The sequence below is a fragment of the Gadus macrocephalus genome, chromosome 11, assembly GCF_031168955.1.
Source record: "Gadus macrocephalus chromosome 11, ASM3116895v1".
Taxonomy (NCBI): Eukaryota; Metazoa; Chordata; class Actinopteri; order Gadiformes; family Gadidae; genus Gadus; species Gadus macrocephalus.
The window spans coordinates 10,956,579-10,983,795 of NC_082392.1; the positions used below are offsets into that span (position 1 = coordinate 10,956,579).

At 41.9% G+C, this 27,217-nt stretch overlaps 1 protein-coding gene across 2 annotated transcripts; it reads right to left on the bottom strand.

Moving 5' to 3' along the window:
• Positions 1–5,809: 5,809 nt before the first annotated feature.
• On the bottom strand, positions 5,810–17,001 carry LOC132467665 (retinoic acid receptor beta-like). 2 transcript variants are annotated; one of them, XM_060065129.1, is made up of 9 exons: positions 16,381–17,001; positions 12,219–12,263; positions 11,710–11,864; positions 11,247–11,388; positions 9,897–10,063; positions 9,377–9,553; positions 8,481–8,685; positions 8,225–8,383; positions 5,810–7,929 (listed from the first exon to the last, which is right to left on the bottom strand). In XM_060065129.1, the coding sequence occupies exons 1-9, from the start codon at positions 16,538–16,540 to the stop codon at positions 7,409–7,411; spliced, it is 1,731 nt and encodes a 576-aa protein (XP_059921112.1). In that variant the 5' UTR covers positions 16,541–17,001; the 3' UTR covers positions 5,810–7,408. The 2 variants fall into 2 exon arrangements, with proteins under 2 accessions (XP_059921112.1, XP_059921113.1); XM_060065130.1 differs by lacking the exon at positions 12,219–12,263.
• Positions 17,002–27,217: the final 10,216 nt, after the last annotated feature.

Consider the following 27,217-nt stretch of genomic DNA (forward strand, 5'->3'; position numbering starts at 1 on the left):
TCGAAAGTTGCACTGGGTGCCTTTAACGCGGTTGGTGTGGCCGTACCTTAAAGGCCTAAATACACCTGTCTATATAAATAACTGGCAAAACTCAAAATCAATTATCAGTACTCCACAGCCAGGCAGTTAAAAGGAAAGCCAACCTCATTACACAGGATCCCACCCACCCACCCCCTGCACAAGTCCTTCCAACTTCTGCAATCAGGCCGCCGATATATAGAGTACCCCTTTCTAAGAAAAACATACACAAAAACTCATTCATACCAATTGCCATAAACAGCTTAAATAAACAATGAACAATTAACAAATAAACCCTGACGCACTTTACACTTTACACATATTATCCACAGCTTTTATCTTGTTTAATTTTTCCAGTTTTTAATATCTATACTTGTTTTAAGATCTATCTATGTGTGCTCTCAGAAATCAATGTTGTATGACTGCCTCAGTACATTGTCCTGTTTGAATGTCGAGCCACGTCAAAGATTTTCTGTTACGACAGACAATATAGTTTTCTGAATCTGAATCTGAAAGTGCCAAGTAATAGGCTTCCTAAAGATTCCAAACCACCAAAGTAAATTAAAACTGTGTTAAGTTTTATGGTAATACACAGGGATGTGTTGGTAATATATATGAATAGTAGTAATGTTATTCTAAACGCAAAAAAAAAAAGTAAACATGACAGCTTCAGTCTCTCAAATATAAAGATTCTAGTATATGTATGCTATATGATTGAAACTGTTTATCCTCTCCGTGTTCTCCGACATGATGGAGGAATGTACTTTCATGGACATGTGTCCCTGAAAGTACATGTGACATGTGTCTTACGAACAAATTAAGGACTGTTTTTAAATATTGCTGTTTAAAATGAATGTCCATTCGTTCACAATTCCAGCCAAAGCCTCTTACAACATTGAGAGTGCATACATGCTATTGATTTATATTCTTTATTTTTTGTTTCTTTACGATTGTTTGGTTTCCTTATGGATGAAACGGTGGGCTGTAACAGAGAAGGAATACTGACCTAATGACAATAGCCACCGGGGGTTATAATTGGTCTTGTAGTCATACCCAATATGTATTATTTGGATTATTTGGATTACGTGCGCAAAAACAATTTGTTTTTCTTTACCCATTTGAATAACAAATTCCCCTAAACATTTGCCTTACACGTTAGCTTTGAATTGTACTGAGGAGAAAAAGGCTATATGTATGACATCAATGACATTTTGTCTAGACACATTTGAAATCCAAATAAGTCCTGCTGTACCTCTAAGAACAACAACAGCCTAGGATTCACTACATTGCAATCACATTTACATTTGGTCATTTAGCTGACGCTTTCATGCTAAAATGCATATAAGTTAGGCTGAGATAAATGTATCCATACAATCAAAGGATAGATGTATCCATACAATCATCAGAAGGAACTGATCACTTAAAAAAACTCAAACAATTTTTGTTGGTCTGATTCCTCAAAGAGATCTTACATGTTTCTTTGTTTACTCCCCTTTGGTTACTTTGTGTTTTTTAAATCTATGTAAATAAGTAATGCGAGAGGCGTCCCTTGTGTGTTTGTAGTGGGCTGGATTATCTGACTATTTATGGTTTCATTCATCTGTAATTTAATTCAAACACCCAGACAACTGCAGATCGGAACACTGACATGTAAGTAGGCCTACCTTTCAATAGATAGTTGTTTCAGCCATTGTTGATGTGTGTAATACTAATAATAAGATCATCATTAGATAAAACCTAGCGATGACCAGCGCATTGTTGTTGTTTTGTGGCAAAAAGGCTATAAATGTTTTGCAGTCGTAATGGCTCTTGAAGAAAATATATTATGTTTGTTAATTATTCTATGAATTGAGAGCTTTCAGGTTAACCTTATTTAGGTCTATATAGCAATCGTGAAAAGAATGACAGGAAATGTAGCTCTGCAAACTTGAGCTATGACACAAATGCAATTTGACAAAGATCAAATGCATACACAGACATACCTCTTCCACACAGGGGTGTTAAGGACCATTTTGCGCCAAGTCTGTTAATTGTTAGCCTAAACGAAAACTTGTCGCTTGGTTGTAACAATTCCCATGTATATTTATGCATTGCAAATTTAACCATGTTGATTGATTAAAGTGTCATTGGTATTTTATTTTGCAGTAAAACAAAGTAAGCCTATGGATACCCGGGTGCTCCTGATGCTCGTCCTTTCAGGTAGGCCTATAGTTATGGTGTACATAAATGTCATTTATTTTCACTATGAATGTCACAAGTCTCATTCAAACATGTGACGTTTCTACTGCAGCCATTATAAATATCTTGACTAGAAAATCTGTCAATAATAACCAAGGCCTACTCCAATCACGAGTCAATCCATTCAGGGAAATTTTCTCTATGAATTGTGTTAGTCAGGTCTACTTAACAAAATAAATCCAGCTGAATGTGGTTTCCAACAGTTTTACATTTAATAAAGGCTGTGGTTAAAGTCTGATTACGACCCATAATGTTTGTACGGTCACCATTAGCCTACATAGGTTTACGTGGTAAAAAAAGTGCAAAAAGCCTTTTTGCACAAAACCTTCTGATAACAACGACACACCTCTTTGCATTCAAAGGAGTATCCTTCTCTGTTGCTGGGCCCGTCAACAAATACATTGCAGTTAACATCCCGATGAGTTGGAGCGCTGCTCGGGAGTACTGCAACAACACTCACCTGGACCTGGCCACCGTCACGACATGGGAGGACCTGCTGATGCTGAGAGCAGCGGCGGGTGGTTCGACGCACTGGATCGAGCCGAACGAGGCCCTAGAAACTAGTACGGAGACCATACCCGTGAACCCAAACCCATGGAAATGGTCCTTAGGGTCTATATCAGAATATCTTAATTTTAAATCGGGTGAGCCTGTTGTTAAATGTGCCATCGGGGTGTGTGTGAAGATGGAGTCAAATGGTACCTGGATTGACCAAACGTGTTCTTCTCTAAACGATTTTGTTTGTTTTGCTGGTAAGAGAAGATTTTGTGTTTGACACATCTTTTGATTTTAAATGCTATGGAATTTTTTATATCTCAATTTAAAAACAATTGATTTGATACCCTTTAAATATTACTTTCAAAACAAGGTAATCTGACTGTATTCGCTTTCAATGTCAAATATTGCATTTCAGGTTGTAGTCCTACTGTTTCAAAAATAGGATTACCAAAATAAATAAATCAGCATTCACTAATTCAGATAAAAAAATTAAGGTTGCAGATATTTGAAATACGATATCCAATACTCTCCTATTGAAGTGGTCAAAATACGGACAAGAAAATTCAAGGCATAAAATTTAAACTGAAGTAGGACTGCAAAGGAAAGGCTCAAGCAATCAAAACTGAATGTACGCGAACCGACTGCTATCATCGTAGCTGTTGTTTTGTGTTATGCATTTTCTGAACCCCTTTTTTCTGAAACGCTTATTGAGGTCCGAGTTTGACATAACTAACAAAAACCGGACAACTTACCGGTGCCCCAACAGTCCTCCCTGTTGGCCAGTGTTGGGTTTAATTCTCAAGCAGTTTTCCTCGATCACATAAGATGCGATTGCATTCAGTCTCGATTGCTTAGGTCTTTTCTGCTGCTGCTGCAGTTTTTATGCCTTTAATTTTCCGGTCCGTATTTTCAACATGAATATGAATAAGGAAAAACGTATTTCGAATAACTGAAAAAAAAATGTTGTATCTGTCGTACGGATCAATGTTATGAATTAAATTGTTTTTATAAATACGACATTCAATATAATTTAACACATTAGATATGACACATTAGTCTACGCTGTTTTCAAATGCCTTTACTGTATAAACAACTGTGACGACTGAACGCTATATATTTCTGCCTTAGGACCTCTAACAGATAAATTATACCATCTCGTCCAACTGAAGCTGACGTGGGAGGCCGCCAGAGACCATTGCCAATTGTATTACTATGACCTCGCTGTGATTGAGTCTGCCGAGGAGATCGAAGAGGTTTTGTCCACATTAAATGCATTAACTACTTCTGCATGGATCGGTTTATACAGAGAGCCGTGGGTCTTGTCTGATGGGTGCAAAGACGTTCTAATTTACTGGTCTCCAGAACCAGAAGAGCATCCAGAATTAGAAATGCCTCCAGAATCAGATAAGCATCCTCCCAGGGGCCCTAAAAGTAAAATTGAGGAACCCACAGCCGACAATTTGGCGCAATGCGCCAAATTGGTTTCGGGCGGAATAAGTGACCACGACTGTGAGGATGTGCACCCATTTATCTGCAATAGAGGTGAGCAGCCGATTAAACATGCAATGCATCACTTTTTCTCATCATACATTGCCTATCTTATTTCTGGCAGTATTATACTGGTCTAAATATTAATATATTCCCTTCTCTGTGTTGCTCAATGCTCGCACAGCTCTAAGACAGAGAAGAACAAAGATAACAATGCAGTCCAGCTTGGATCTGACAAACCCAAACGCTCAGGACAACATCCTACTACAAGTAAGACTACCCACATATTTATCTTAAAGCTGCATTCAACACTTTATTCAAACCCCAGAAAAGTAACCACCTTCAGTTAAACACTTGTTATTTATGAATAACAGAATCAGATGATCCTGAACACTTATTTACCTATACCCTTACTTTTACCTATATTATTGCTTTATATATTTACTCAACATCAATATTCCACAATCTTCATCTCTAAATTAACATCTTTTTGTAATTTACTGCAGAATTAACCACCCTTGAAATCCAAGGGTGGTTATTTCTGATTTGCTAAAGTTGTCTGTGAACATGGAACAGGAATGTTACTTGGAGATAACTTGATCTGTGTGTTCGTCTACGCTAGTCAGCAGTTTGCATTTAGTTATTTAACTTCCCAATTCAGATTGTGTCATGTTCATAATGAACAGTTACCATATCAACTTTAACGCTCTCTTTGCTATTGATGAAGACAAAGATGATTTTAGAAGAATACATCGTTTGTTACAGCTGTTTCTGTTCCTCTACTCAGATGTCTGCACGTCTAGCCAGCACCGGAATGACTGCCTTCCACCTTCGCTGGAGCACTCTGCCACAGAAACTTGATCCAACTGTCTGGAAGGCTGATGAGGACCAATGTTAATGTTAGGTTCACAGAGTTGCATGGCTTGATCACTGGCTCCCGCTTCTTGAGTAGTAGAACTATATTTTAGTTTGTGAAATGTATTAAAAAGTATGATGGTGGTTAATTCATACATTACTTTGAAAAACTATAAAATAATAGCCGTTCTTTCGTTGACAAGGATGCAAAATGTAGGCCTATATCCCTGTGTACTGTACACTGGAACATTTATATTGATATGTATTATTGGAAGCATATATCTTGTGTGGCTATTTGGTAATTTTTAAGACAGGACGGCCCTGTCTTAAAATTTTAAAGTTAACTTGTTTTCACTAAACTCTTTACAAGCAAATTACCATAGAAAGCAACCTCGTATAATTTAAACTTCTTAAGTTGTTGTTGCCGAACTGTGAGTATATCAGCATAGTTTAGATTGTAGTTGTTAGCTGCAGTTAATTAGAAAATAATGTCATCACAAGTGTGGCATGTGGTCACAACCATGTATGCATCTTCATTCTCAGAACCCATCATCCAAGGGAAAGCGCTGCATAATGAGCCGAGTTGTAGTTCATGCTCAAGGCCCTATGAAGAGCAGTCAAGACCATGTCACTGAGTCTTGGTTGATGCTTGAGAGAACAGATTCTAATGGCTCTGTTAAATTGTCAAATATGTTGTCATAAATACATAATCTTAAATGTTATAAAACTTTATTATTTACTTGAACTAAATCATAGATGGAAACATGTATTATGATATAAAATGTAATTTGATACAATTTGTTCTAAGATATAACATGTAATCATAGACATTGGAAACAGACATGTTAGATTTGTAAAGACATTAATAACTTCAGTTATGTGGTATCTTCATGTGTCAAGTCTTTAGAAAGTGAAGCTCAAAACATTTGTAAACATGTCTCCACATATTCCTCTGATCTCAAATCTTAACGGCAAAATAAAACAAACTTTTCCAGTCTCCAGTCTTTACCACTTAAAAAAACGATGACAGAGTTCCTTGACGGAGGAACTCTCCACCTATCCAACCAATTTCATGTAAACAACTTTAATGTACCCATCAAAATACAGAGATCTCCTCAGTTATGACTGTTAGTCATAACATAAGTTAGTCATCAGTCTGTTCTTTTTTAAATTCTCTGTCATAGGGTATACACATTAGCTGTGTGTTCCAACTTTTATCAGTGCATGTGTAACTTTTCAAGGTTTTTAATTTCCCTTTTGTACAAACAAAATGGATGACATCTGCCAGCCTCCATTTAGTTCCTGTTTGAAACCATAACCCAACCACCAGCCTGGATTCGGTCTCTGATTTTACAGATTTCAATAGCCAGAAAAATCGAAATCAGCAACATCTGGTCGTTCATGGTTCCTCTAACATACATAAAATGTAATACATCCTAATAATCGAGGTACGGTTATTCAATGAGGTATGAAGGGAATTGTGATATATATATAATGTAGAACACAAACTATACAATCATGGGCTGCCACTGACTGACTATAAGGGTTTTACACTGTTCAAAAGACGACCGTCTTTCCTCTTCTTGTCTGTGATATCCCTCTTGGATTTCCAATCCTCACTGGCTTTTCAAACCTAGAAAAAGGGGCCCCGGCACCCGTATGCCCACAGGGGCAATGCTGTTCATTATTGCAGTGGTAATCTGATGAAGGGCAGATATGTCTAAGAGTATATCCCCTCATAACATGCCATCCACTCATGACACGCCCTTAAGGAACCTACACATGACGAGCTTTCAGCCTCATCGTACCAATGTTATCCTATAGAGTTGAGACGTCCAACCTTGCGCTGAGGCTAGCCTTGGCGTGGCACACAGCCCAGGTTCGTTTCACATTCTAGAACTAACGTGATCTAAAGACGGGCATTTCTTTGTTTCTAAACTGTGATCCAAGCTTAATGAATTAAAGAACTCTGTAGTTGGATGGCTTCATTCCGATGCCCACCCTAGCGCCCTTTGCTTTGCTGAAAGCTCATTATGCATTGACTACTTTGTGCTCAGCTTTAATATGTCTGAGGTTATATGTTTATACACCCTGCCACGAAGTGGAGCTTTCAATTTATATTGAGCCTGTATATTGCCATTCCACACATTACATATTAAAATGAGTGTTAAATTCAACCACAGCAGGCAAGGGGAGGGAAAAGTGTGTGAAGGTGGTGGCAGGCATCTGCATTGGCCCATAGTACAATATTCCCCAGGCCTCTCCAAGAGTGTGTATACCAGTCATGGCATCTGTTAATAGTACGCTGCCTTCAGACATAGAAGCAGGAGTCTAGAGGTTGAGTGAAGAAACACATGGGCTGTGGGACAGAGCCCATGTGTGGCACTCCACTCCAGCGGTTCTCCGCTCCAGACAGGTTCCTCTTGGGGTACTCCCCTCCAGAAGGGTTCCCTTTGGGGTACTCCGCTCCAGACAGGTTCTTCTTGGGATACTCTGCTCCAGAGGGGTTCCCTTTGGGGTACTCTGCTCCAGAAGGGTTCCCCTCTCCAGACATGTTCCCCGCTCCAAACAGGTTCCTCTTGGGTTTCCCCTCTCCAGACAGATTCCTCTTGGGGTTCCCCTCTCCAGAAGGGTTCCCCTTGGCGTAATCCTCTCCAGGCGGGCTCGCCTTGGCGTAATCCTCTCCAGACAGGATCCTCTTGGGGTTCCCCTCTCCAGAGGAGGACTTCCTCTTGGGCTTCTCCAGGTCCTTCAGGTCCTCCAACATCTCCTGGATCAGCGGGGGCATTGAGATGGGGATCTCCGTCTTCAATGTGACTACACGCTCGGCACCTGTTGTCACATGATACGCTTATCATGAGCAATAATTCCGCTTCCTTCTCCATTTTTTACTCAAACCATTCCTTCCCTTATATTGAACTATATTGACTTGACTTTGACAAATATCCTTTATGCATATCCTTTTTTTTGGTTAATCAAAGCCTATTGACCTTCTAGGACCTCCTTTGGAAATCATGAGAACTCGGACCATTATGTTGAGTTCTGAATCCAATCCTCCCCTGGATTCCCACCCAAATCACCAATATGGCCGCTAGGTCACTGAGGCCTATTTCGCAACCCGGGTTACCTTTGGCACTGATGCAGCGCAGATCGGCGATCTTCATGAGGGCCTTGGGGAACACCAGGGGCATGCTGGGCCGGCGCTGGCGGGAATAGACCTTCAGGGCCTCCAGCAGGGGCTCCTGCAGCACCTCCACCTTGGAGGGCTCCTCCAGGTCCTGGCGGTCTGGGTAGGAGGTAGGAAAGACCGCACGGTTTCAATAAAGGTCTGGTCGGGAGTCACACGACGTCAACCCTTTGAGGGCACTCTGAAACCGAAGTACCTCCGGACACCAGGCAGATGGCGCTGAGGAGCCCGCTCTCAGTCTCGTCCATCTCCAGGGGCAGCAGCTGGCCGGCAAACGTGAACACCTGGTCGGTAAGCGGACCGAAGCCAGCGTTGTGGACCTGGGTCCGGGTGAGGGTGAGGCCGTCGGAGAAGGTCATGGTGTCCTGGTCCGGAGTGTAGCGCGTGCAGATCCTCAGGATCTAAATCAGGAGACATGATGTGTGTTGGGTGTGAAATGATAAAGGTCTGATTGTTTGTGATAAATGCAACGCTTTGTATATTGTCTATTATTTACTAATTTAGCACCTAACAAGCGCCTAACACTCTAATGTTATTTTACATACATGTCATTAAAGAGCAGGTAGAGGTTAGGCATCTTGTTCAAAGACGGTTGCAGGGAGCTTGCGGTAATTGGTGTTTTAACCCAGGACCTTTTGACTGGGACAAGCACTAGCCACACTTAATTGTTACATTCGAATCGTACATTCCCATGTATATAGAGTGATGTAAATATTCAATGTACATGGAAAATATCGAAGGGATAATTTCAGGATTTCTCTAGCGATAGTGGGGCTATCCGCCGGCTACTGCTTAGGTTTAATGTAAAATGGATGATATTTGTTTTGGGTTATGTGATCAATATGCTGAATGGGGAAATTATCCAAAAAAATGTAAAGGTCTCTCGTCCTCAACAACCTCAGCACCCTGGTAACGGAGAGAAGGGAAGCAGAGACTAATCAATACATTAACTTGGCCTTTCAGCTTCCATGGATCAATCCCCGCAATTTATTGATATAATTGTTTCACAGAAAATAACCCACATCTCCAGGGCTAAATAAAGTACATCTTATCTTCCAAATGACATTAAGGCCAATTCCTGCTTCTACTCACCAGGATGTCAAGGCAGGCAGTTTTCAGCAAAGTGATCTGGTCGGCCATGGTCAGGCCTGTGAAGCCTGGCACTCGCTTGGCGAACTCCACCACCTTAATGATGCACTTGGTGGCCAGTTCGCTGAACTTATCCCAGAGCCCAAGGTCCAGCCGGACCCTGTGGTCGGAGCTCGAATGCTACGATGGGAGAGGGGGGGAACGATGGGAGAGACTAGTGGTTAAACAACATCAAATGACCCACAAATACCCACGGAGGACTACAGAGAGTAGTACACAGAACATTCAAAAAACATAAAGCATTTTTAAGGACTGTTGTATAAACGTTATTATTTATATATTAAAAAATAACATTTATAACAAGGACACTCCAATTTATTATATAGGGATACTTCTTTCTGTGCGGTCCTCAAAAGGAATATATAACCGCCCAGAGAGAAGCGTACAGTTGATCCATGATGTCACCATGGTGACCACAGGGCTTACCATAGCGACCTGGGGGATCACTGTGTTGTCGACCTACCATGGTGTACTTTCCCAGCTGGCCGAGGGCGGGGAAGGTGTCCCTGTGGGCCCGGCAGATCTTCTCCACCACCAGGCCCAGCTCTGCGCTCAGCTCGTAGGTCTCCAGCACCGCCATCTTCACTGCCGCCGTGCGCTCCTTCTTCTTGTTGCGGTCATTCCTCACCGCTGGGGGGAGGACCGGAAGGAAGAAGGGAGATCAGAAACAGAGTATGGTTCAAATGGCGTTGAAAACATTTGAGTGGCGTGGGAAACAAACAAGGGTCCATGGGAGGAGACACGTGTGTTTAAAGGCCTTTTTAGGACATGCTTTTTATATTTGTAAAGAATCTCTCCCCGCACCTCCCCTCCCCTCCACCTCCCCTCCTCTCATCCCCTTCTTTCCTCATCCCTCACTCTCTCTCCCCCGCCGGTCTAGCTGCCCTACATACGAGTGCTGTGTAAATCCTGGCTAGCAAAGAACTCACTCGATTCTAGACCAATCGGTGTAACAGCAGCAGCAGCAGTGGTCTAGTTACAGATAATCCATGCTACATGCATTTGACAGATGCGTGTTATCTGATCTGTCTGATTGCTATTAAGGAGCTGTGGTGTAGGCCCCCTACCCCCGCTGTAGGCTATAAATACACACATAAACATGCACGCACGAGCGCACACACACACACAACAAAATATGTTTTTTGTGTTCATCCCTCATTGAGTTAATCTGGGTCAACTGAGCTTTGTGGCGATGTGGAGCAGAATATGATGGTTTCAGAGGAAAGCTGCCTAGTGGAGGCACTTACTACGCTTCACTGCACTCACATCATGCAACGTTTCACCCTTTCTCTCACACACCATAGAAGGACAGTTCCCCCTGTTAGATGGTCATCATTATGCAACTATTAAAAAAATCAAAAACACTTTTACATAACTTTCTCTGCAGATGGAGGAAATGAATCAGTCATGTATGGGCTCTTATAAAGACTGCAACGGGCTTACACGCGTGGCTGACATTTTTTTCCATGATCCAATCAAATCCTGAATGATCAAATCTGTGAATGTGTGTGCATGCATGTGTGTGTGAGTGCATTTGTGTGTGTCTGTGTCTGTGTGTGTGTGTGTGTGTGTGTGTGTCTGTGTGTGTGTGTGTGTGTGTGTGTGTGTGTGTGTATTTGTGACACCCTGCAATGGACTGCATTGATTAAGTTTGTTTGATTAGTCAGGTTTGCTCAATATATTTTGTCTGACTGATTGAGTTAGTTAGTTTGATTTTAATGACTGGTTTGTTTGATGGAATTAGTCTGATTGATTGAGTTAGTTTGATTGATTCTGTCTGATAGACATAGGGTGTTGGGGCATGGTTACTTACATTCCCTTGACATGCCCACAGCGAAGCACTTGTGCAGCCGACAGTACTGACAGCGGTTCCTGGTGATCTTGTTGACCATACACTTCCTGTCCTTGTGACACTTGTATGCCATGTTCTTCTGGACGCTACGTCGAAAGAAGCCCTGCGTTGTCATGGTTAAAAATCTTAAGTTTGTATTCATGATGCAGCTCTTTGTTATTTCTCAGTGGCATTATTTACAATTTTTCCTTTTCCATATTAAGCAACTTCTGATCCAGGCTTCATGTGAAAATCGAATGGCATTACTTTAAAACATTGCAGTAATACATTACACACAGTTATACCCCACTCAGGCCAAAAGCCCCTAAATCCTTTCGCGAGCACACCACCAATATAACATAACATGTTAAATCAAGCATTGAAATAAATGTAAATGTCAATTTTGAACCTTTCGGCTGACAGCGGAACACCCTGACATGCTCACCTTGCAGCCCTCACAGGCACTGACGCCGTAATGGTAGCCGGATGACGTGTCCTGGCACACGAAACAGGGCTTGTAGGTGCGAGGGGGCGGGGCCAGAGGAGAGGCGGGGCTAGTGAGCACGTCGTCCGAGCTGGAGCTGGAGCTCTGGCTCTCACCTGCGGCACAGTGGACTCACTTTAATAACCATCATGAGGAATCTGATGTTAACTATTACTAATTAAGATCAATCATGTTCATAAATGATTAAGGATAAATAAATAATAAACTGTTAATTATGATGATTAATGTTATACTATTATTTCTAAGAAGAAGAAGAAGAACTCATATCTTCAAGAATGATGAACAATAAATTCATCCTTCTCAGAATACATTTATATTGACATTTTCAATACATTTTATGAAAACATGAACATACTGACTTTGATAAATAAAATAAGAGGATACAAGGAATGCAAATACATAATTAAACATCACTTAGTTTGATTTTGGTAAAGGGAGCATAACTATACCATGGTACGAGCTCTCCTGCTCTTCATAAGACTGACTGAGAGAAACTGCAGAAAGAAAGAGAGGGAGATTTTTTAAACCACAGGTCTCTGCAAGAGGTTCAATGTAATTGCAAGAGATATCAAATATTTTACATCAACACCCCACCTTTAAAGGTCCCATGACATGCTATTTTATGTATTCTTTAATTTAGGTATTAGTGGGCAACAGTATTCAAAGACGTTCCCGAAATTCAGCCGTGGTGCAGTTACAGCCACTCCGAGCCAGTCGCACATTGAGCTTCCCCCAAATGCGCTGTTTTGGTGTCTGTAGCTATAATGCAAATGAGGAGGAGCGAGGCGGGTCAAGGAGGAGGGTGGGGGTGTGGCCCTGAGCAGCTTGCAGCCACGGTACCATGCGCTCTGTTTACAGTGGATGTATCGCAATGGCGAGGCGCACACAGCCATGAGCCGTGTTCTGTAAATATTCTAGAACACACGGGAGTCCTGGAGCTCTGTATCTAAATATTATCATATAGCCTACATAAATATCTATATCATATAATATATATTATCACGGCCAAAAGCTGTGTGAGCCGATATTATGAATCTCAAACGACCGCGTTGGGTTCTCCGACGTTCCTGGTTCTTCAACGTCCACATCAATGTGAAGTAGACTGAACCGCGACAAGGAGGAGAATGGGATTGTTGCCGGGCAGAGCATAGGCACCTCCGCCTCCGGCGGTGGTCCCTCAGCGGGGCTCAAGCGGGAGACATTCGGCGCCAACAATCCCTTTCTCCTCCATGTCGTGGTTCATGTTCTTGAGGGAGTCAAAGCCAAAGTTCGTTCCCCCCAATTCATTCTCAACCTTGGCTGAGATAACCCCCACTACGAGTCTCGTTGTAGAAATACCAGAGACGAGAGTCCGACGTGTTATGCGCCATAACACCAAAAGCAGAACGGTTATCCAAATAACAAGGAAGTGTACAACACTTGCGTTACAGTCCTGGAGCTCTATATCATATAATACATAGATATCTATATCATATAATACATATTATCACGGCCAAAAGCGGTGTGCGCCTCCAGACGATATTATGAATCACAAACGACTTTGTCGAGTTCTGAGACGTCTCTGGTTCTTCTACTTTCACATCAACCTGAAGTCGACTGAACCGCGCGCTGCCTGCCGCCGGCTGCCGGTGTAAGTACCATATTGGCTCGGCTACCAGATCGGCTCGGGGTCCGTCGTCTGCTGATTACGTTACACAATATCATTGGCTGTACGCTTGAATGGGCGTACATTGTGATTGGCTGTACGTCGGACAGTTGTGATTGGCGGTTTTGTGCTGTAGCTCTGGCTGTAGTCATAGCAACCACGAGGCAACAGCGAGCACATGTGTGAGCGCGAGTAGGTCGATGTCTAGTTTTTGCATATATCCGGTTTTTCCAGCCTAACGTGATTCAAAGTAGCCAAATCAGGCTGGAAATGTGCCCAATCTGGCAACACGGACGGCTTATCTTAACAGCCAAGATGATTCCGAGGGATGTTTTGTTTTTAGAAGAAAACTATCCATACAGATAGGTTGGGAATGGTCTATGTTCAAAATGAAAGATCATTACAGGCTCTTTGCTCTTTAATTTAAGCCATAAAAGACCTTATTGCTGTAGATAGCGTATTGTGTGACGTAATCAGCAGACGACGGACCCCGAGCCGATCTGGTAGCCGAGCCAATATGGTACTTACACCGGCTGCCTGGCGATGCCTCGTGGCAACCGGCGGCATGTCGCAGTTCATGTACTTCAGCGAGTCAAAGCCAAAGTTCCTTTCCCCCAATTCCTTCTCAACCATGGCTCAGATAACCCCCACGGCAGTGTCGTTGTGGAAATACAAGAGACGTCAAAGAACCGACAAGAAACACTTGGGTTACAGTGTGTGTATTCACACACACACACACACACACACACACACACACACACACACACACACACACACACACACACACACACACACACACACACACACACACACACACACACACACACACACACACACACACACACACACGTGGCGCTCGCACGGTCGAGTCTCATTGGCGGGCCAACGTCTCTGGGCGGGCCAGGCAGAGTAAGGGGAGGAGCTTAGATGCTTTGTGAGTTTATGACGTCCTAAATTAAGACATTCCAAATCAGCGCGCTTGAGCCTCCGTTTTTTCAAAGGCGAGCAGAACAGCAGTGCTCGTTTTACACCAAACGCAAGTTTTAGCCACTGGGGGACCATAGGCAGGCTAGGGGAACTCATATTTATGTTAGAAAACCTCATAAAGTGAGATTTTCATATCATGGGACCTTTAAGGAATATATATATATATATATATATATATATATATATATATATATATATATATATATATATATATTTCACTTAAAAGGTGGGGTAGGTAGTAGTAAGCTAGAATTTTGTAGCATCCAACCCACAAAATCCCATCACTCCTTATAGGCCTCCCTCAAAAACCACATGACTTGCTAGCTTTTTAATTTTTCAGACTTGCTATACAATCAGCAATCACCAACGTTTACCACAGGGCCCACAAGGTTTAGCCCCGTAATCTTTCTGAAGGAAAAATTAAGCATATAAAAAAGAAAAAGTTCCACACATAACAATAGTTAGCAAAACGTCCTGCGACGATAAATCGGCCAAATGACAAATCGGTCGACCTCTAGCCAAGTAGGTAGGTAGACTGAAAGACAGGCCTTCCAATAATGAGCAAATCATTTAGTTTGCCGAAGGAAAGGATTGGATGAGCTTATTACAGCCTTCCTTTGTCCGATTGCTGCAGAATGTTCAAAAAGTATTCTAAAACAAATGGCCTACCCTAATATAACTGGTGGCGGACTTAACCTGCTGACATAAAACCTTCACTGTGTGATTTCTGTTCTGCTCGCCATCCAAGCAGGACTTTGAACACAAAGATGCCTTGAACCCTGCATGGAGGTAGGGGGGGGTATTACGTGGAAAATAAATGGGGGACCCCTCGTTCCATTTTAGGGCTTTAGTGTGTCCGCCACAAGGACCAAGAAAGGGCTTTTCATAGAAGGACAAAAAAATTACTCGTCTCTCTCCCTTGAACCCGTGGCCCCTGGTTGAACCTGGCATCACAGGGCCAAACCAGGACGGCCCGGTCGGCCCCTCTCTCACAGAGGGAAACAATGCAGATACACGATGGCCGAGTGTGAATGAGAGCCAGACAGAGAGAGAAGGATAGAGAGCATGGGAGAAAGAGAGAGAGAGAAAGGACCTGAGTGACAGGGATACTGGTCTGTGTGTAGCTGTTGGGTGGAGTGAGGTTAAAAACTATTTCAATGACATTAATAGTGACATACCTTATTGTAAATGTTTTTAATATGAGAAGACAACATATGTAATGACATTAAATAAGGAGTTAGGATTGACTGAAAATGTGTTTGCAGGAAGTATATCCTGTTTAGAAGTATACAAAAAATGCTTTTGCTTGAAAAGTTTGGTGCGTGTTAAAGAGACTTGTGTCATAGGCTGAGTGTGATTTATATAGAGACTAGAGAGGGACAGAGACTGAAGTTGATATAAACGGAGAGGGAGCAAGTGACCTAGACTGGGAGGGGGAGATGGGAGAGAGTGAGAAAAAGAATGGGAGAGAGACCGATATTATGAGAGGTAGGGGGAGAGAGCGAATGGTAGAAAGAGAGGGGGGAAGGGGGGCTGCAGAAGTCTAGATGTTGTCTGACCTCTTGGGCTGGTGACCGCCTGGTGAACCCAGTGTGTGAATATACTGACAATCTCTTTCGAACTGAACGAACCCCCATTCATCATCAGTTTATCAATACACCAAGTTTAACACAACTATCAGAGTGCATGTAGTTTACTTAAAATAAAAAGGAACGGCACCAAGAATAACAACAATAATTATTGTTATAAATAATAGCAATAACAACCATACATTAACCACAATAATAATACAAATAATAATAATACAATATGGGATAATAATAATAATAATAATAATAATAATAATAATAATAATAGATTAATATGGGCCTCAAGGGACATATATTTTCTCTACTATCAAGAGGGCGAAATCTCCCAACAGCATTGTCCAAATGTCAATGATATCAATGATTTGTATCAAGCCTGGTTATTTAACTTACATTCCGTGGAACAAGTCCGATGCACTTGCCAGTCGGTTCCCGTGAAATCAACGAAGCAATTTGCAAAAGACTGCTCCTCATTTGGCTGATAACACGGACTGGTATAAAAATCCAGATTTTCTCCCGGGCCGACTGCCAGAAAATCCATATAGTCAAACATTATATCAAGTGTTCACTCTACGATAAAAAACAACAACTAACTATTGACAAAGAAGCTATGTCAAAAACAAAACAAAATAGTTTAATCGCAACATTGAAGATAAAAGACGTAGAGGTATCCAAGAAATCTTTTATTTTCCCTTGGATTTTGAATTCGATTAATACAAATACGCTGACGTTTTTCGTTAAAAGTTATCTTCAATCATAGCGTGCGACGGAAAATGTCTCGTTATCCTCATGCAAAACAAGAAGACTGGTCGGGCTGCTCTTGAATAATCTAATTGCGTATTTGCAAAGAACGTTGCAGCAACGTTGTTCGTAGGCCTATCTCTTCCTTAAAGAAAAATACACGAGTTTTGAGATAAACGGCAGGCTTCTCGTTATCTCCCAAGTTATGTCACACAGACCGGCGGAATCAAATGCAAGTGAACTTTCTATGAACCTCCTCCGCTACGCTGCTAACCTTCACATGACCCAGCGAGCTCTGACGTCACCGAGTGCTCGGATCCCTTCGCCAACAAGTCATGGCAAATGCAACTTTCAGACTAATAAATAATAAAACGTGTTTCATGCGCCATCATACATAAAACATTTCCAATCAGTGGAACATTTACAATTTATATATTTTATTTAATCTGAGTTTTGTACATTTACGATTGCATATTGATAGTGGCAATGGTGATAATGTTTCTAGAGCGATTCTATATATAGTAGGCCTGGCCTAGTATCTCATATTTGTAGGTAATTGTAATGTCTGTACAAATACATACACATATAAATATGTACCAGTAAAAAAAATTAACAATATGTTTTTTTAATGGGTGCCTCACAATTAGTTTAGGGAAAAGGACAGCCGAGAATTCAAAGCAGATATTAATAAGGAAGATCAATTGGCATTACACCTAAAAGCTCTTAAATTAAACCTCTATATTCTGCAGGGTCCTCATCCATATCCACTTTGACAGTGTTGGATGTAAGGACTGGAGCAAAAACAAAAAATAGGATGAAGTAGTTAATCCGCACAGCGTTTTGCTGTTGACGTTGGATGGACATAGGCCGACTAAATAATAATAAAAATAGTCTGGGTTAAATGTTATTCTGACTGGTCTACGCATAAACATGCAGAGTTTGTTGAATTGCAAATGTTTCTATTTTTCCTCATAAATTACTTCTCTGCAATCCGACATTAAACAAGAGTAACATTTAGAATTTGTATTTATTCTACTTATTCAACCATATCCACCTTGCTAACACCAACAACGTAGCTATAGGAGGAATATGAAATGGGAAAATGAAACAAGCCTACGCATTACATTCTCATTAACATCAAATGTACTTTGCATTACAGTGCATGTGCAACACACACACAAGACCAGTGTCTAGCGGCTTGAGCAAGCGGGGCTGGAGCTGTTCCAGTGTGGAAACAGGCTGATTACCTGCAGTATCTCCCACACGCCACAGTAGGGAGGGGGGTCAGCCAGAGGACAAGCGTGTCAGACATTCCTGGGGCCCGCTGCTTCTGCCAGAATTGAATTCAAGTCCTATGCACTGAGCACATACAACACACGCACACGCACACACACACACACACACACACACACACACACACACACACACTCCAAATACCATAAACATTCTGGATATCATCATCATCATTGACAACTACAACAACCACTAGTATAAAACCAAAACCGACCTGTCAAACATGTTAATGTGCACAGTGCAAGTGTTCATTTGAAAAGTTGCAGCAAAGTCTATCATTTTCTGCCCTGTAACAACATTTCATTGTTTATTGATCAGCAGAAGGTAGTAGAAGGATAGGTGTTTAACAAAAAATGCCTGAACATCTCAGCCTAATTTGCTTTCTATAGAATATCTTCATTCCAATCCGAAGATAATCTGAAAAATCTGGGACTATAGTTCCCATTTCTGTCAATATCTATTATGCTTGAAATGATCCTCTGTTCAAAGAGCAAGTGAAGTGCAGTTTTAACTTATTTGCATAACTTTGATAGAAGAGTATCCTCAACAAAAAATATTTTTTTGCCTGCGTGAAAAAACATATGCAATTGACCATAGGCAGTATCTATTTTGATTTTAGTCTCAGTGATTAACATTCCAAATGGGAACATCAATGGCTTTACAAGATGAAACTTAAAAGCAATCCAATGTTTTATGTGTGAATTTTACAACAGGTTGTAAACCTGGACTCAAAGTAAAGGGTCGAGTTTGGGTTTTATTGGTGCCGTTGCTTCTGTTGTGGACTTTTGTGAGCTGACACAATGACAGGAGCAGGGGCTGGTAGAAGCTGGTCGCTCCATGGCCATTTGACAAATTATGAACATTGTTATTTATAAAAGCAATGAATAGCTCAAAATACACTAAGGCTAAACAAAGAGTAGGCCTAGCCCATCTATAGGTTGTCCCATGGAAGTGGATTTAACTTGTTAAGTCAAAATCTAGATGTGGGACTCGCAGAACCCCAACAAAAATCATTACTGCAATTGCATAAGTTTAAGACTGAAGTGGTATCAAGAATCATGAAATCAAAGAAAGAGAATATAAATCACGTCCCGCCCAAGTGAACCGTTGCATTGGTATTCATCAAAACACACTCAACGTGTATTTCAGCCTGAACGATGGTGTGAAAAAACAACAACACTATACGGCTGCAAGGCATTGTGTGAAATAATGTGTTTGATCGATACCTTCGCATTAGTAGGTCGACAACTAATTTTAATGAGGCTAGGACGCCTCATGTTAGGCTCCTCAGAGAGCCCTTCTTCCGTATGACTCATCACCACACAGAGAAACTACCAATCTGGTGCACCGTCCTTTGAGGGAAAGACACACGTGGATAGTTGGTATTATCTGACCTACTTAGGGTAACAAAATATATTCGTATAATTTTGCCATTATAGATCATCCTTCTGTTTATACTATATTCTTGAGTCTCCTTTCTCTGTGTGTTATGGTTCAATTCATGTATGTCAGCTTGTGACAGATGTCTTGTGACAGATGGTTTACCATATACATTAAGAGAATTTGTTAGGTAAATCCTCTAACAGGGTTAAGTATAACTCTGACCTGATGTTATATTAGATATGGCAGTAAAATCCCCATTGTATGATGTTTTCTCATCGGTAAAAAAAACACTGTGAACGTGACATAGTAGAAGTTGTTAACTAACTTAGCCATGGGTAATGAGTTAAATACTATAAAATAAAGGCATTTTTATTTTCTATAATATAAAATGCTAACTTTTAACATAGTGTACAATGGGTTGTGGTCTCCAAATTGACCAACCAATTTTATGCAAGAGAAAAGAGAGAGGGAAGCCAGGGAGGAATGATGTGCATGCACTGAATTAGTGTGAACTTTTTCTGGAAATGCAAAATAATGGGTAATGTAAGGTAATATGCATGTTCCTGAAAGTTAAAACTCCTTTCTCCCATAGAGTGGCGAAGTCACGCCCCTTCCGGTAGGGCTCATGGGACCTATAGATCGAAAAATATGAATGGGTGTCAATGGAGAGAAAATAATTATTTTCTGGTCCCAGTCTTTATATGCCCTGGATTACACATATGTTGTTTGTGGATTTAAATGATAATTTTTCATGCAAAGAAAACTAAAAATGTTCGAGAAGAAGTTTGATAATTTTAGGTTTTACGTGAGGCCGCTTTGTGAACTACAGCTCTTCGCTGCTCTAGACGCATATGATATACGTCACCACACCCGCCCTTGGAACTCGGCACAGAGATGGCGATCTCTCTGCCCCACTTCACCGCTTTTTCCAAGGGGAGGATAAAAGCATCGAAAGAGGTGAAAACCATTATAAGTCGGGGCACGTGCAGAGTTTCAGTTATGCCGATGGGAAGATTGTCGGTCTTCTCCACGCCAGTCGCAGGGAGTGTGACGTCACATACGAGCCGTGTAGTCTTTCTCGTTGTGTTTTCTCTACAGCCTTTATCTGAACAATAGCACAATAAACGGTCGAACTCTTTGCATGAAAAATTATCCTTTAAATCCACAAACAACATATGTGTAATCCAGGGCATATAAAGACCGGGACCAGAAAATAATTATTTTCTCTCCATTGACACCCATTCATATTTTTCGATCTCATAGGTCCCATGAGCCCTACCGGAAGAGGCGTGACTTCGCCACTCTATTCAAGTATGTAGGCGTGACAAGGTGTACAATAAGAGGTCCAGGAAGTGGGGCTTGCAATTTTCAAGATTTATTTAATTAAAAAATATAAATTAATTTGGACAAAGATACCATGCTTGCTTGACAGCCATGTTCAATGTTTATTTTCAATATGACCTTCGGGTATTCTACATGAAGTTGTTAGATTTGCTTCACAACAACATAAGTAGGCTACTTTATCATCGAGGGGCTTTGGAGAGAGTGTCTCGTGCACTTTCCCCGATAGGAGGAGGGTCCCTTGCTGCGAGAGCGCGCATGCAGTTAGGAAAGGTGGAGGTACGCTTCACTTTCACGCATGTGGATTGTTTATTTAATCGTGGAGTTTTAACAACGAGGTGTTGCAAGGTAACACATGGCTAACTATAAAAAGCTTTCATTCCATTGTACGTTAACTTTGGTCCACGTACAATTCATTCCTGAACACATCATCGTTCAGGCTGACAATTCAATTCATTGCAGCACATTGCCAATGCCTACTACTTAATGAAGGATTATTTTATCATACCTTATAGCCTTGGTGAATATCAAGCCCCCAGGAACACTGCATACTTCCGCAATCCACCAGTGCTCAGCGGCCATGCCTGGTATTGCAGCTGTTTAAGCGGGCTGTGGACGGGTCCCTCAAATCATGGGACCCAGAAGCAGATATCTCCATTCACCTCCACAAGTGGGGAACAGGAATGTGTCTCCGCAAAAAATGTCTGGATATCAATCAAAGGCTCATAATTACCTTCATGCCATGTCCTAAAAAAAAATGTACGATTTTTTCTTTTCAAAGCGCCACCTCAAACGTTTTATTAGCTGGGGAAGAGGGGTGTGCAGCTGAAAGGAGTCGTAGTGAAACAAATGGACTCCGAGAGGGCCTAGTTCATAGTGATGTTACGGTTTGCGTCGAGGCATCGGGGCGTGTGTCGAGTATGTCGGCTCCTCCCCCAGCGAAGCTCCGCTTCGAGTAGGATTCACGTTGGCGAAATGATGTAGCGTGTCGGGATGGGCAAAATGATTCTTTTCCGGGAACTAGTTCTTTCAGTTCAGTTCACTATAACGATTCGTTTATTTGATTCGGTCGTTTTGATTCGTTCGTTACGTCAGATTACATCTTAAAAAAAATAAAAAATAAAAAAACGTTTTTTAAAAAAAAAAACTTTTTTTTTAATTGGTCATGGGTCCGGATAGGATCGTCAAGACCGCAGTCCGCCGTTTGGAGATGCCTGCTATTTAGTAAAAAAAAAAAAAAATTACATCTTAAAAAAAATAAAAAATAAAAAAACGTTTTTTAAAAAAAAAAAACTTTTTTTTTAATTGGTCATGGGTCCGGATAGGATCGTCAAGACCGCAGTCCGCCGTTTGGAGATGCCTGCTATTTAGTATATTGAACGTCCCACCAATATTTATACCACTTGCTTACTCTCTATATTTCATTCATGGTTTTACATTTATAATTTTATTTTACTTTACATTTAATTCTTCATTGTTCAGGCATTACAGAACTTGCATGGTCATAAATAAAAAATACGAACTGCAGTTTAATTTCTTTGTTTGTTCTTAAATTGATGTAGAATGGAGCAAAGACTCCTGGGATTGGGAAATGCGTTTATCCAATAAACAGATTAGGCAGACAGTCTCGCAAAGCCAGACCAAACTACAGCAAGTAGAATGGTCTGGAGCCACGCTACCTCGAGCCGTCTATCCGTGGGGAAACTGGGCGGGCCTGTTTTTATTTCTTTAAACCAATCACAATCGTCTAGGGCGGGGCTAAGCCCGGGAAGCAGCAGCGGTGTCCATGCCAAATAGAACATCTTTCTTCCTCAGCAAATGCTGTAAGCAAATCTTTTGCAGTTCTTTGCAATTTGACGGAAAGAGCCAAACATGCCAACTTTACAGCGCCGTCAAAGTCCTCTTCAAAACTCGCCATACTGCCTAGTTTCCGAGTTTGAGGGGGAGCACAATACGGGAACGCCAGAAACCGGAAGGGGAGGAGTCGCGGCCAAATCCGACGCTAGGCAATAGACGCTGTCCACTTCCGTTCAGCCAGACTAGGCAGACAGAGAAAGCGCGCATATTCGACGGTACCGCCTTGTCATTGGTTTACCCAGGTGCCATTCCAACACCATTGCTACCTCTCATTGGCAGAATCTTTGAGCACGTTGTAGACTCAATCAATATAAGTCGCGGGGAGACGGAGCTCTGTTCGTTTGTATATTTTATTTTCGTGACCATATGTTTGGTTTATGTTAAAAAAAAAAGAATCAAAGAACCAGTTCTTCTTGTTTTGGGGAACCAGTTCTTGTCGTTCACGTTCGGGATTCGTTCGTTGTAACGAATCAGTCGCGACCGACACATCCCGCTTCGCCTTGGGGCCGGGCTACTGCTTCGAAATATGGGTTCAGTATTGGCGGGAGATTTCGACTATAAAGATGTCCCGTATACGCAGTGGCGTCTTTGCATTAGGGGCCAGTGGGGCACGGCCCCACCAGAGAACGCTGCCGTGCAGGGCACGATTATACTTTTCATTTTTTTTTCAAAAATGTCATTGAGCATAAGTTAATGATACATTAATTGTTAATAATTAATTACATGTCCGCAGTTTTAATTTGATGAACGCAATTGTTGTAGTGTAGTAGTGTAGTAGTAGTAGTGCTCCGTCTCGTCATTTCCGCTCGGTGGGGCACAGCCGAGATGGCCCCGTCTGCTGCAGTGTAGAAAACTGGTGCTGTTGCGCGAGCAAGCGCGTGCGCAGCGCCCGCTTCTGTTTCGGCGGTGGGGCCAGAAGTTTAGTGCCCCAAGGCTCTTCTCATTGGCTGATTTGTAGAAAGGGCGGGGTTTACGGCGGGAGCCGATCAGATCTTGCTAGCTGGCTAACGTAGTTACTGTTACAGTAAATAACAACAAATGGACGTTTCATTCTTTAAATGATGAATCGTGTTGAGTATCTGTCATGTGAGATTTAGCACTTGAACAGAAGTTGGAGATAAAACGTTTGGGACCACATCGCCGGACGGATTTAATCATTATTCAAGAGGGAAAGGACAAGAATAGATCGTTCAACCAGGAGTTGTTCAAGCGGAAAAAAATGCTTGTGTTTCACCTCAGCCACACAAAGGAGACCAGACAGCACTGTCCTTAAAGCACAGGTAATTACCATCTTAGCCCAAACTTACTTAAATTTTCACCCAGGATTATCCAGGTCTGAATAGGCAACCACTCTATCAGGCTAGATTCATTGTTAATTGTACAGTATGGTGGCCTGCAAACTTAATGCAACTTAAACCATACTTCTTCTTTTTTTGGTATATTGTGAGTGGTGCCTTTGTATATTGATTGCTGTGTAAAGGGTGTGCGCCGTTGTGTTTTTATTGTTGCCACGTTGTTGTTTTCTTGAGTTTTGATATTGTGAGATCTTGAACGCTGCCATTTGGTGGTGCTATTGCTATAATAGCCTAATATATGTTGTCAGATTCGCGTTTGAGTGATGGCATTATTCAGCTGCAATTTTGGTCCCCTCTGTCACTTGCTACTGTTTTTTTTGTGATGGTAGTAATATGTGGTATTTCTGGATTGCGTTATAATATTTTCCTGCATGGGCCCCACCAGAGTTTCCAAACCAAAATCGCCACTGCGTATACGATCACAACCTTGTGGTATATTCAATATACCACTAGTCTGTGATCGTAGTATGTATTTTCTGGAGTATCAATCGAAATATCACTTTCATCATTCATCATGGAGTTTGCCAAAAAGAGAATGTTTTCCCCTGTTTGGGAGTATTTTGATCTAGTTGCTCCAAATAAGGTTGGCCTATTCATAGATACTGCTATTCATTTTAAAGCATGGTTTGGCAAGTAGTAGCATAATGTTTTTTAATGTTGTCTTTTGTATTGGTTGTTTTTGTTTGTATAGGTGAAATGCCTAATCGGCAACAAGCTTCTTGGTTACAATAATAATACATCTTCCATGTTGAGGCATTACCGTGCCCTTCATGAGAAAGAGGAGACACCCACAGCACCTGCTGGGACTTGCACAGGTGCGTTTGGGTGGTCGCTTTTTTTTAATGGATGATGCATTATAAGATGGCTATACCATTAGGTTACTGCTTGTTCACTTGTTTTGTCTCTTTTGCCCAGCTTCCAGGAAAAAGGAACTGGACGAGGCCTTGGTGGACATGGTGGTGAAGGATTGCCAGCCTTTACTGTGGTCAACGACCAGGGATTCGGGGGGCTGTTACAATTACTTGACCCTTCATATGTTCTGCCCACCAGACAGGTATATATTATTATGTTATCATTCATTAACCTACATTATATATCTCTTTAAAAGTCATGCTAAAAAGTGTTCTTGATTTCTCAGGCTTTAAAGGCCATGGTGGAGGAACGCTACCACCAAGGCAAAAGGGAGGCCAAGGCCCTTGTAGTGAGGCTACTGCAGTCAGCCTCACTTCAGATATGTGGACTAAGGCTGGGGGTAAACGATTATTTATCAAACGATTAATCGGGCGATTATTTTATCGATTAGTCGACTGATCTAATGACCAATTGGACGTTTTTTTCAAAAAACGTTTCAAAAAAATCTTAATAATATACTTTATTTAATACGGAACCCGTAAAGGGACATGAAAAAAATGTGTGCGCATACTCTCTTGCGCTCCGCCTCCAACTACGAGTTACATCTTTCCTGCTGTCGGCTCCCAGACCGAGGAGCACAGGTGATACGTTCCCTCCAGGTCCGATGCGCTCTCGGGGGCATGACCCTTCACTTTGACCGACAGTGAGTCTGCTTATAGGTCGGAATATGATGGAATGAAGCGGCCACCGATTCTTGACAGGCTGGGTATTTTATTCTTACACACAACCGGACTCGTTCATGACTTCACTAGACTGACACGCACGCTATCGCTCGCTCTCCTCGCTCGTCCACCTACTCGCTGACGACACACACACACACACACACACACACACACACACACACACACACACACACACACACACACACACACACACACACACACACACACACACACACACACACACTGCCAGTGATATGCGCACGATGTTTCCCCATGCTCATGAGATACTTTCTCGTGCGCACGAGATACTTTCTCATGCGCACTAGATACTTTCTCGTTTGAGATGCTCCAACATTGCTGTCGTGCTCTTGTGATATGCCAACTCCATTTGGCAAAGAGTGCAAATCACAACACCTTTCCGTTTAGGATTTAACTTGAAGTATTTCCATACCTTTGATGATTTCGTGCGCAGACATTTTCCTTTATTGTGACTTTCGTCCATTTCTCCGTCGAAAATCGTCGACGGAGAAATTTGACGTCGACGAATTTTTGACGTCGACGTCATCGACGCATCGCTACAGCTCTAATGTGGACACCCATGAATATGGAGGCCAACCTTGCAGTCGACTGCCACTTTATTGCAGATGGTGTGCTGAATACCACACTGCTTGGGGTTCAGCATTTCCCACAGAGCCATACAGCCCATAACCTGGATGAAGCTAAGGGTGCCATTATGGAGGAGTGGGGCATCAGGCACAAGGTGACTTGTCTTGTAACTGATGCAGCTTCCAACATGCTTGCATGTGGCAGGGAGCTGCATTTGAAACAAGCCATCTGCATAGCATATGCCATCAACCTGATGGCAAAGAAATCCTTGGATGACACCCCTGGACTTGAGCAGCTGCGTACAAGTGCCAGAAGAATTGTAACACTCTTTCGGTCTAGTACCACTGCTAAGGTATTATGGCTTGTGCTGCATATTCTTTGTTTTAACATCACTTCTCTTTACTATATCATTATCCTGTTGACTGTTGTAGCACTGTCCAACTAATATTTTATATGTTCTTTTCTGTGTAAAGAAAAGTCTAGCCCAGATGCAGCAATGCATGGGAAGACCACAGTGTAAGCTGCTGAAGGAGGTGGAGACATGGTGGAACAGCACCTATATCATGTTGGAGAGGCTGCACTCAGAGAGAGAAGCTGTAAGTGCAGCTATGGCTTCTCTCCCTTGTGAAGTCACCATGTTTACTCCAATGGAGTTTACCGTAATTAAGGAGTGCCTCGGTGTGCTTGGCCCATTTAATGAATTGAATTGTCTGAAGAAAAGAGGGTGTCAGCCTCGAAGATTCTTCCACTATTGAAAATGGTCTCACTAACCCTCGGTGAACAGCGTGGATCCATCCACACTGACATGGCCCAACATCTCAACAAATCAATACAACTAAAGTTAATGGAACCCCTTAGCCGCTTCCAAATGACCAGTATCCTGACCCTCCCTACTCTCCTGGACCCACGATTCAAAACTCTCGGCTTCCTCACTCCATCCAAGGCTGACGAAGCTGTGAAAAGGCTCACCACTGAGTGTAGTCAAATAATAAGTGAAATACCGGTAAAATCATCTCCACTTCCATCAGCAGCGATCGATGAAGTCCCTTCCACCTCCTCTGGTAAATTCATAGAGACAAT